The sequence below is a fragment of the Salvelinus namaycush genome, chromosome 10, assembly GCF_016432855.1.
Source record: "Salvelinus namaycush isolate Seneca chromosome 10, SaNama_1.0, whole genome shotgun sequence".
Lineage (NCBI taxonomy): Eukaryota > Metazoa > Chordata > Actinopteri > Salmoniformes > Salmonidae > Salvelinus > Salvelinus namaycush.
Genome location: NC_052316.1, coordinates 8,623,806 through 8,636,035, shown reverse-complemented (window position 1 = coordinate 8,636,035; position 12,230 = coordinate 8,623,806). Strand labels below are relative to the sequence as shown.

At 40.3% G+C, this 12,230-nt stretch overlaps 1 protein-coding gene across 1 annotated transcript in view; it reads right to left on the bottom strand.

The window, feature by feature from the left end:
* Positions 1-1,017: 1,017 nt before the first annotated feature.
* Positions 1,018-12,230, bottom strand: part of LOC120055147 (LIM/homeobox protein Lhx8-like) — a 51,600-nt gene continuing 40,387 nt past the window's right edge. Inside the window, exons 4-8 of the mRNA XM_039003071.1 lie at positions 11,913-12,133; positions 11,101-11,204; positions 10,725-10,820; positions 1,795-1,984; positions 1,018-1,097 (exon numbers count right to left, since the gene is read on the bottom strand). Coding sequence (XP_038858999.1) covers positions 1,018-1,097; positions 1,795-1,984; positions 10,725-10,820; positions 11,101-11,204; positions 11,913-12,133 — 691 coding nt within the window. The remainder of the gene's footprint in view (positions 1,098-1,794; positions 1,985-10,724; positions 10,821-11,100; positions 11,205-11,912; positions 12,134-12,230) is intronic.

Here is a 12,230-nt window from a genome sequence, read left to right as displayed (position 1 = left end):
TGCGGACAGAGTGCCTGACATGTCTGTGACTGATGCATACAGTATGTCTACTGTATCTTCTCTCCAATGGTAGATTCCTAACTTCGTTCAGAGATTTTTTTTATTTTTTATGTAAAGAATTTTTCTTATCTATACTTTATTTTAAACGGTGAGTATGTATGAATGTTTGGACTGTATATAAGCATATTATTTAATAACAAGAATATTTGATTGGGGTTTGCTTTAGTTTTTTTTTTTATAAATTGATGCTAATCAACCATTTGTGTCTTATTGAGTACATGCCTTCCATGCCATGTGTCATTCTCAAAAAATGTACATTACTTTTATGACGTTGACCGAGTCCATTTTTCCCGTTTAGCTTTGCTTCATTGTGGTACTGTTGGTTGATGTTGTTGTGAGTAGAAACTGTCACTATTCTATAAAGTCATTTTGTCAATAAACATTTATTTCCTTAATCACATACAATAAATACATGAAACAACAATAATTTAAATACTGATGTACAAATAATTCATAATTTAAGATAAACTTCACAATGGTTTGTCAATGGCAGTCTAGTTTCCCCCCTTAGATAAAAGATCGGCATCAAACTGTGGCACTTTGCAATAAATACACAAAGCTCTGTACACACTCCGGTTATCCAACTGATGTTTAAAGTATGACACAATGGTTCTGATGCAACTCATATTTGTATTGTACAAAAAATAGTTTGTACGCGCAAACATGTTTACTCAACCATTGTACTTGTGTAGTAATTGTGTATATATTTTTGGAAGGGGGAAAAAAACTGCTGTATCAACCGTTGTGACAAATGCATTGAACATCAGTTGTACAACCTAAGTGTGTATGGGGCTCCTTTCAGACAGATAAGGCTTCTAGCATGACCCTTACTGACAAGTCACATGAAATGTTACACTTAATTAATTTGTTAAGAAGAAACCTACTAGACTGAAGATCCCTGGTGGTGTGTGAGGCTCTGGCAAATTGTGTGCATGTGTGTGTGTGTGTGTGTCTGGCTCAGGCGTGGGTCACAGGAAGGGAGGTCATGGCGTGGGGGGGCAGCAGGGGATGGAACAGCATAGACTGAGGGGAGTGCACTGTGGAGATAGAGGACAAGCATGAGACACTAATAATACATCCATCACTACTTTATAGTGCACTACTCTGGTCTTATAGAGCTCTGGTCAAAAGTAGAGGCACTATATAGGGAATTTGGTGCCATTAGGGAAGTATCCCATATTGAAAACAAATGTTTCGTCAAAGCCCTAATATCTCTTCTATTAAATCTGTTTCTATAATTTCAGAAAACCAGAACTAAAATCTTGAGTAATTGGGTCAGATACTCGACCCATTCCGAAACGTTAAGCTTGAAATCATTGCTAGAAATACCCCCTCCCACTTTAAGCACCACCATCACCCAATCCTGATACGTCCAAATAACCAGTGGCAGAAAACCAGAGCACCGGAAATACTGCCTTTTTTAAGTCATCGCAACCCACAGTCTTTTGACAGACATAACTTTAAATGATACCATTTATGTTCCAGTCTATCCAGAAGAGATTACTGCTCCTATAACTCTATTTGACTGCTAAACACACTGCAGCCCAGAGATATACTCATATGTCTTTCTATATGGCTCTTGTGCAGCCTATTGTATGTCCCAAATGGCACCCTATTCACTTTATAGTGCACTACGTTTGACCAGGGCTCATAGGGCCAAAAAGTAGTGCATTATAAAGGGACTAGGGTGCCATTTGGGACGCAAGCTATCTCGCAGGCTATCTCTCAGCTTACCATCGATGTAGGAGTGCAGCGCGGTGAGCATGGAGCCCTCTGGGGTGCCGTAGGCTGTGTACTGCAGCTCTTCTGGGGCCGGGGTGGGCTGGGAGTGGCGACCGGGCTGCAGGGAGGACAGGGGGGTGGCTGAGGAGTGGTTGGGGCTCACATGCTTCTTATGGCGTGCTCTGCAGTTCTGGAACCAAACCTGGATTGGATATAAGAAGTGTCATGTTTTAGTACTGGCATTCAATAGTGACACACTTAATTAACCCTCATACTTACTACCTACCAAATGGGGTCATTTTATTTTCATGACTGTGTCAATCAACTTGTTCTTAATAAATCCATATAATTGTTTAGCGTTTCTGTATCAATATGGACCTTTGGGGTAATTTTGAACCCAGCCAAAATGACCTAATTCTGCCTTTACACTCTTAGAAAAAAAGGTGCTAAGTAGAACCATACAGGGTTCTTCGGTTTGTCCCCATAGGGGAACCCTTTTTGGTGCTGGGTAGAATCTTTTGCAGAGGGTTCTAAAACCATATATGTAGGGTTCTTCAAATAACCCCCTTTATATGGTTCTACCTAGAACCCTCTATGAAGGGTTCTAACAAGAACCCATTTATCTTTGGAGAGTTCTTCCTAGAACCCTCTATAAACGGTTCCACCAGCCTTATTAGCCTTTAAAATTGTATTATTTATGACAATACATTACATACTGTACTGTATGTCATAAGGCCTTTCTTTGAGGGCCTAGTTATACCCTAACACAGAGGTGTTAGGAATCCCCTGGTTTACAGGCCACATCAGGCCTGCAAGTCACATTGTGCTGGCTTGCAAAGTGATGTGTAATTCCTATTGGAATCCAGCCAGAGTTAGGGTATCCAACAAGTGGATTTGTTAATCACCCACAACCTGCATTCAGAATGACTGCCAAGGTAGGGAAGATTGAATACTGAGACTACCTGAATCATCTAAACTGTAACAACCATCTCAGTAACTGGTGCAATAAATCCAATTACTAACCGATTGGATTAGTTTAGAAAACAGTATGTTATTTATCTTTGTGTAGCATTAAATTAATCAACCAATCAATGTGCATGGAAAAACACAGATATTACTTCAGCAATAAGGCTAAGGGCTGTTCTTATGTACGACGCAACACGGAGTGCTCAGACACAGCACTTAGCCGTGGTTTATTGGCCATATATCACAAACCCATGAGGTGCCTTATTGCTATTATAAACTGGTTACCAACATAATTAGAGCAGTAAAAATAAAACCGTTGTCATACCGATGTTATACGATCTGATAAACCCCGGCTTTCAACCAATCAGCATGCAGGGCTTGAACCACCCAGTTTACAAAGTAAAATAAACAATTCTGAAAATCTCCCTGCAATAGAGCATGCTGGGAAATATAATTCATGGTTCTATGTGAAACCCTGCTTCCCTTCCAACCCTACCCTAACCACTGCGTTTAACCATGGAAAGAGGTCTGGGAATACGGATGAATATAAAAAGTGTAGTTATTCCCTCCGCAAGGCAATCAAACAAGCAGAAAGCCGGTATAGGGACCAAATGAAGTTGCAATTCAACGGCTTAGACACGAGACGTATGTGGCAGTGTCTACAGGAAATCACAGACTACAAAAGTAAAACCAGCCACGTCACTGACACAGACGTCACGCTTCCAGACAAACTAAACACCTTCTTTGCCCGCTTTGAGGATAATACAGTGCCACCGTCGCGGCCCGCTAACAAGACTGTGCCCCCCCCCCCCCCCCCCTCCCTCCGTGGCCAACGTGAGTAGAACATTTAAACGTGTTAATCCTCGCAGGGCTGCTGGCCCAGACGGCCTCCCTAGCCGCGTCCACAGAGCATGCGCAGACCAGCAGGCTGGTGTGTTTACGGATATATTCAATCGCTCCCTATCCCAGTCTGCTGTCCCCACATGCTTCAAGATGGCAACCATTGTTCCTGTACCCAAGAAGGCAAAGATAACTGAATTAAATGACTACCGCCCCGTAGCACTCACTTCTATCATCATGAAGTGCTTTGAGAGACTAGTCAAGGATCATATCACCTCCACCTTACCGGCTACCCTAGACCCACTTCAGTTTGCATACCGCCCAACAAGTCCACTGACGATGCAATCGCCATCACACTGCACACTGCCCTAACCCATCTGGACAAAAGGAATACCTATGTAAGAATGCTGTTCATTGACTACAGCTCAGCATTCAACACCATAGTACCCTCGAAGCTCATCATCAAGCTGGAGGCCCTGGGCCTCAACCCCACCCTGTGCAATCGGGTCCTGGACTTTCTGATGGTCCGCCCCCAGGTGGTGAAAGTAGGAAACAACATCTCCACCTTGCTGACCCTCAACACTGGGGCCTCACAAGGGTGCGTGCTCAGCCCCGCCCCCTCCCTCAGCCCCCTGCACGTCTCCAACTCAATCATCAAGTTTGCAGACGACACAACAGTAGTGGGCTGGATTACCAACAACGATGAGACATCCTACAGGGAGGAGGTGAGGACACTCAGAGTGTGGTGTCAGGTGTCAGGAAAACAACTTCTCACTCAACGTCAACAAAACAAAGGAGATTATCGTGGACTTCAGGAAACAGCAGAGGGAGCACCCCCCTATCCACATCGAAGGGACAGCAGTGGAGAAAGTGGAAAGTTTTAGGTTCCTCGGTGTACACATCAACGACAAACTAAAATGGTCCACCCACACAGACAGTGTGGTGAAGAAGGCGCAACAGCACCTCTTCAACCTTAGGAGGCTGAAGAAATGTAGCTTATCACCCAAAACCCTGACTAATTTATACAGATCCACAATCGAGAGCATCCTGTCGGGCTGTATCACAGCCTGGTACGGCAACTGCTCCGCCCTCAACCGCAAGGCTCTCCAGAGGGTGGTGTGGTCTGCAAAACGCATCACCGGGTGCAAACTACCTGCCCTCCATGACACCTACAGCACCCGATGTCACAGGAAGGCCAAAAATATCATCAAAGACAACAACCACTCGAGCCACTGTCTGTTCACCCCGCTACCATCCTGAAGGCGAGGTCGATACAGGTGCATCAAAGCTGGGGCCGAGAGACTGAAAAACAGCTTCTATCTCAAGGCCATCAGAGTGCTAAACAGTAATCGCTAACTCAGAGAGGCTGCTGCCTACATGGAGAACCAATCACTGGTCACTTTAAACAATGCCACTTTAAATAATGCCAATTTAATAATGTTTACATATCTTACACTTCTCATATCATATATATATATATATATATATATATATATTGTATTTTATACCATCTATTGCACCTTGCCTATGCTGCTCAGTCATCGCTCATCCATATATTTATTTGTACATATTCTCATTCACAGGTAGTTGTTGGGGAATTGTTAGATAACTTGTTAGATATTACTGCATCCAGAAGCACAAGCATTTCGCTACACTCGCATTAACATCTGCTAACCATCTGTATGTGACCAATAACATTTGATTTGATTTGAAATAATCCTTCTTGCCTTCCAAAGAATCATCAAAGAACCTTTTTTTCTTTCTTCCAAAACCAGTTCTTAATATGTTAAAGGTTCTTGGTAGAACCCTGTGCCTTACAAAGAACCCTTGACTTCCGAAAAGGGTTCTTCTGATCAAAAATGTTATTGGTAGAACCCTATCTCTCCGCAAAGAACCCTTATGGAACTATTTTGACCAGATAGACAGATCACCTGCAGATATGGAGCACCTTATGTACTGTCCTATGGTTATACCTAGTTATAACTATGTATGACACTGTACAAAATCAAAATCACCTTACATATATGCTTAGTTGCAGTCAAAACAGCTCATAAAAGTATTTCAGTGGTATGAATACTTGGTAGAACTGTAACACAGAAACCAGCAACCCTCTAAATGTATACAGTGCATTCGGAAAGTATTCAGACCCCTTGACTTTTTCCACATTTTGTTACGTTACAGTCTTATTCTAAAATGGATTACATACAAATAAAAATCCTCATCAATCTACACACAATACCCCATAATGACGAAGAAAAAAATGTTTTTTAGAAATGTTAGGAAATGTATTACAATTAAAAAACAGAAATACCTTGTTTACATAAGTTTTCAGACCCTTTGCTATGAGACTCGAAATTAATCTCAGGTGCATCCTGTTTCCATTGATCATCCTTGAGATGTTTCTACAACTTGATTGGAGTCCACCTGTGGTAAATTCAATTGATTGGACATGATTTGGAAAGGCACACGCCTGTCTATATAAGGTCCCACAGTTGACAGTGGACGTCAGTGCAAAAACCAAGCCATGAGGTCGAAGTTATTGTCCATAGACCTCCGAGACAGGATAGTGTCGAGGCACAGATCTGGGGAAGGGTACGATAAAGTTTCTGCAGCATTGAAGGTCCCCAAGAACACAGTGGCCTCCGTCATTCTTAAATTGAAGAAGTTTGGAACCACCAAGACTCTTCCTACAGCTGGCCAACCAGCCAAACTGAGCAATCGAGGGAGAAGCGCCTTGGTCAGTCGAGGTGACCAATAACCCAATGGTCATTCTGACAGAGCTCCAGAGTTCCTCTGTCGAGATGGGAGTGCCTTCCAGAAGGACAACCATCTCTGCAGCACTCCACCAATCAGGCCTTTATGGTACAGTTGTAAAATGGATGCCAATCCTCAGTAAAGGCACATGACAGCCCTCTTGGAGTTTGCCAAAAGGCACCTAAAGGACTCTCAGACCATGAGGAACCAGATTATCTGGTCTGATGAATACAGGATTGAACTCTTTGTCCTGAATGCCAAGCGCCACGTCTGGAGGAAACCCGGCACCATCCCTACCGTGAAGCATGGCGGTGGCAGCATCATGCTGTGGGGATGTTTTTCAGAGGCAGGGACTGGGACACCAGTCGGGATTGAGGGAAAGATGAACGGAGCAAAGTACAGAGAGATTCTTGATGAAAACCTTCTCCAGAGCGCTCAGGACCTCAGACTGTGACGAAGGTTCACCTTCCAACAGGACAACGACCCTAAGCACACAGCCAAGACAACGCAAGAGTGGCTTCGGGACAAGTCTCTGAATGTCCTTGAGTGGCCCAGCCAGAGTCCGGAATTGAACCCGATCGAACATCTATGGAGAGACCTGAAAATAGCTGTGCAGCGACACTCCACATCCAACCTGACAGAGCTTGAGAGGATCTGCAGAGAAGAATGGGAGAAACACCCCAAATACAGGTGTGCCAAGCTTGTAGCGTCATACCCAAGAAGACTCGAGGCTGTAATCGCTGCCAAAGGTGCTTCAACAAAGTACTGAGTAAAGAGTCTGAATACTTTTGTAAATGTGTTATTTCAGTTTTTTTTAATTTTATACATTTGCAAACATTTCTAAACCTGATTTTGCTTTGTCATTATGGGGTATTGTGTGTAGATTGATGAGGGGGAAAACGATTTCATCAATTTTAGAATAAGGCTGTAATGTAACAAAATGTGGAAAAAGTCAAGGGGTCTGAATACTTTCCGAATGCACTGTACATAGTGCTGTATTGGTGTTTACTCTCTGAAAAAAAAGTATTACTTGGGAAATGTTATATAAATACCATTTGGTTTGAAGTGACTTTTAGGATTTGGGCATGCTTTTTGAAGCATCCTGCAATAGATAGGTACTACCACTCCCATTGTTTCACTATCTGTGATGCTAATGCTGGCTGTGGGGTAAGTACTTAAAGAAAACTACACCATATTCATGGTCCTTGTCTCTCAGGATCAATGGATGAATAAATGTTTGTCAATAAAATGAAGTATATTTCGAATTTTAGTATTGTTTTTTACCACATAAATATGACGTAATTAGTATTTACTTAAAACTTCTAAAAACGAAATGATACTACAATGAACTGACGCTAAATCTGATTTTTTGTACTGACAGGGCCTTCAGAAAGTATTCACACCCCTTGACTTTTTCCACATTTTGTTGTGTTACAGCCTGAATTTAAAATGGATCAAATTGAGATTTGTTGTGGCCTACACAGAATACCCCATAGTGTCAAAGTGGAATTATGTTTTTCAAAATTTGTACAAATTAATAAGAAATTCAAAACTGTAAAGTCAATAAGTATTCAACCCCTTTGTTATGGCAAGCCTAATATGTTCATGGGGTAAAAATTTGCTTAACGTTTCACATAATAAGTTGGACTCACTCTGTATGCAAGAATAGTGTTTAACATACTTTTTTTAATGACTACCTCATCTCTGTACCCCACACATACGATTATTTTTAAGGTCCATCAGTCGAGCAGTGAATTTCAAACACAGATTCAATCACATAGACCAGGGAGGTTTTCCAATGCATCGCAGAAGGGCGCCTATTGGTAGATATGTGTAAAAAAAAAAAAAAAAAAAAAAAAGCAGACACTGAATATCCCTTTGAGCATGGTAAAGTTATTCATTACACTTTGTATGGTGTATCAATATACCCAGTCACTACAAATATTCAGGTGTCCTTCCTAACTCAGTTGCCAGAGAGGAAGGAAAACGCTCAGGGATTTCACCATGAGGCCAATGGTGACTTTAAGACAGTTACAGAGTCTTTCAGGATAAAAAAGAAATGGAATGGAGCTAAGGACAGGCAAAATCCTAGAGGAAAACCTGGTTCAGTCTGCTTTCCACCAGACACCTTTCAGCAGGACAATAACCTAAAAAAACAGGCCAAATCTACACTGGAGTTACTTACCAAAAAGACAGTGAATGTTCCTAAGTGGCCGAGTTAAAGTTTTGTCGTAAATCGGCTTGAAAATATATGTCAAGATCTGAAAATCGTTTTCTAGCATTGATCAACAACCAACTTGACAGAGCTTGAAGAATTTTGAACAGAATAAAGGGCAAATGTTGCACAATTCAGGTGTGGAAAGCTCTTAGAGACTTACCCAGAAAGACTTACAGCTCTAATTGCTGCCAAAGGTGATTCTAACATGTATTGACTCAGGGGGTTGAATACTTATCTAATCAAGATATATTAGTGTTTTAAGTTTCATGAATAGTTTACAAATGTTAGAATTTTTCTACCACTTTGACATCAGAGAGTATTTTGTGTAGATCGTTGACAAAAAAATGACAATTAAATAAATTTTAATCCCACTTTGTAACACAACAAAATGTTGAAAAAGTAAAGGTGTGTGAATACTTTCTGAAGGCACTGTATGTGGATTGTACTTTGGAAATATTATATATATATATTTATATAAATATATATATAATATTTTCTTCCACTTTGACATTAGAGAGTATTTTGTGTAGATCGTTGACAAAAAAATGACAATTAAATCAATTATATATATATATATAATATTTCCAAAGTACAATCCACATACAGGGCCTTCAGAAAGTATTCACACACCTTTACTTTTCAACATTTTGCTGTGTTACAAAGTGGGATTAAAATGGATTTAATTGTCATTTTTTGCCTTTTAAAATTATAAACTTGGATTAGCTAACACAACGCGCCATTGGAACACAGGAGTGATGGTTGCTGATAATGGGCCTCTGTAACCCTATGTAGATATTACATTAAAAATCAGCCGTTTCCAGCTACATCATTTACAACATTAACAATGTCTACACTGTATTTATGATCAATTTGATGTTATTTTAATGGACAACAAGTGTGCTTTTCTTTAAAAAACAAGGACATTTCTAAGTGACCCCAAACTTTTGAACGGTAGTATGTATATATATATATATAATATATCATATATACTGCCTAGAAGGCCAGCATCTCAGAGTCGCCTCTTCACTGTTGATGTTGAGACTAGTGTTTTGCGGGTACTATTTAATGAAGCTGTCAGTTGGGGACGTGTGAGGCGTCTGTTTCTCAAACTAGACACTCTAATGTACTTGACCTCTTGCTCAGTTGTGCACCAGGCCTCCCACTCCTCTTTCTATTCTGGTTAGAGCCAGTTTGCTCTGTTCTGTGAAGGGAGTAGTACACAGCTTTGTACGAGATCTTCAGTTCCTTGGCAATTTCTTGCATGGAATAGCCTTCATTTCTCAGAACAAGAATAGACTGACAGGTTTCAGAAGAAAGTTCTTTGTTTCTGGCTATTTTGAGGCTGTAATTGAACTCACATATGCTGATGCTCCAGATACTCAACTAGTCTAAAGAAGGCTAGTTGTATTGCTTCTTTAATCAGACCAACAGTTTTTAGCTGTGCTAACATAATTGCAAAAGGGTTTTCTAATGATCAATTAGCCTTTTAAAATTATAAACTTGGATTAGCTAACACAATGTGCCATTGGAACACAGGAGTGATGGTTGCTGATAATGGGCCTCTGTACGCCTATGTAGATATTACATTAAAAATCAGCCGTTTCCAGCTACAATAGTCATTTACAACATTAACAATGTCTACAATCTATAATTTGATGTTATTTTAATGGACAAAAAATGTAGCTTTTATTTCAAAAACAAGGACATTTCTATGTGACCCCAAACATTTAAACGGTTGTGTATATATTATATATAATTTTTTGTTTAACAAAATATGCTAATTAACTGTACTTTTACTAAACAGTGTTTTCATGCGTTTTTTATTACTGATTTTTACATGTCTAATGATGTTTCTTATTGGGTCAAAATGATCCCAGTTGGTAATCCATTTATGTAAAATATGTTGGTAGTATGAGGGTTAAAGGGGAAATCTGAAATTCAAACAACAACAAAGCTGCCACCCCACCACTTGTTTTGGTAAACAGATGTACCAATCCCAGAATGCTGTTTTTGAGGAAATTTCGGGAAACCCGGAAGGTGTTTTTAGTAGTTTTTTTTCAACATAACAAATCCTCAGAAATATTACAAATGAACTGCAGAAATTCAGTAATATCCTATGTTGATTAAGGCATGCGTTGATTAGAACTGTGTATGAATATCTAACCTGTATGACTCTCCTACTCAGGCCTGTCTGCTCTGCCAGCTTCTGCAGGGTCTGGGCATCTGGGTTGTTGTCCTGGGCAAACTGGGCCTGCATCACCTGGAGGGATCATAAGGTATAAAGAGGTCAATCACAGGTCAATCACATCCATTGTTCCTCACTTGGCCTGAACCCATTGACTGGGGACAGTCAGACACTATTGACAATTAATGCTTGTCAAGCAGAATTTATGCTCCCATTAAGATTTTAAATCTCAATAGAACAAACCTGTGGCATTAATCCATATTGAACCAAAATTCAATATCCAGCTATCTCACAATGCTATGTAATATATATTGTGGCTATGTTTGGGAGAGATTGACAGGACGGTGATACTCACCTGTAATTGGTCAGCGGTGAAGCTGGTGCGCGCTCTTTTCGACGGCTTGGGCTGATTCACTTCCTGTTCTGTTGGCATCGCCCCCTCTAGGTTCACACCATTTCCTAATTAGAGATGATGGATCTTCTTAATTAATGAGCTCATAATCATGATACTCGACATGGCAAGCGTAAGACAATAATATTAAAGCTTATCTTGTTTATTGACATCTAGACACCAAATGGCTTCTTATCTGAGAAATGGGAAGTTACTTTGTTCCCTATCAGAGACAATAGGCAGTTTTTACATTTTTGAATCAATTGACAATCTAATTTAGGCTGTTTTATTATAAATGTCAAGGGGCTTTATCTTTTGGTTGATGTATTTTACAGTATAGTAAAGGTATACATATATATGACCAATTTGACCAGAAATTATGAATCAAAGACAATGCATTCATTGTATTGTTATTTCCTCAGTGGTTTCCAGAACGTATTAACAAACATAATACAATATACATTGTTGAAAGATTGCGAGCTGCTGGTGCAGTCGTTCTCCAGGCACCACATTAAGCATTGGTTTATTCAGGCACAGGTGGACATATCAGAAATTTAAGTAAGAAACACTTTCAACATTATCTATTTTGTTAGTACTACTTATTTAGGCTCCACTTGACCTATGTTGATAATACATAAGCATTAGTATATTTTTTTATTGACAAAGATTGCTGCATTTTATAATGAGTTATTCGATTTATTTTCTATCATAATTCAGGTCGCTATACCAGTATAAGTTGTTCTAATATTTGTATTACTCTGCTGCAGAATGCTCACCTTTCTCCACGGCCCGTTTCAGGTTGTCCAGCATACAGTCGTAGTGGACACGACACAGCACCTTCTCCTCCACCAGGGCAAACTCTTCCCCCGTGGACAGCTGCCTCTTACAGGAGAAACAGGCGAAACACGCCAGGTGGTACACGTTGCCCTTCGCCCGGCGGACCCAGTCTGTAGAGTGGATATTTCGACCGCAGCACGCGCACCATGTTCCATATCTTCTGCAATAAACAGTCTACAGGTTTTAATAGTCAGGTAAATACTTGCCATTTTGGTTAGATGGTGGTTTAGTCGTGGAATTAAATGCTAAATCAAATA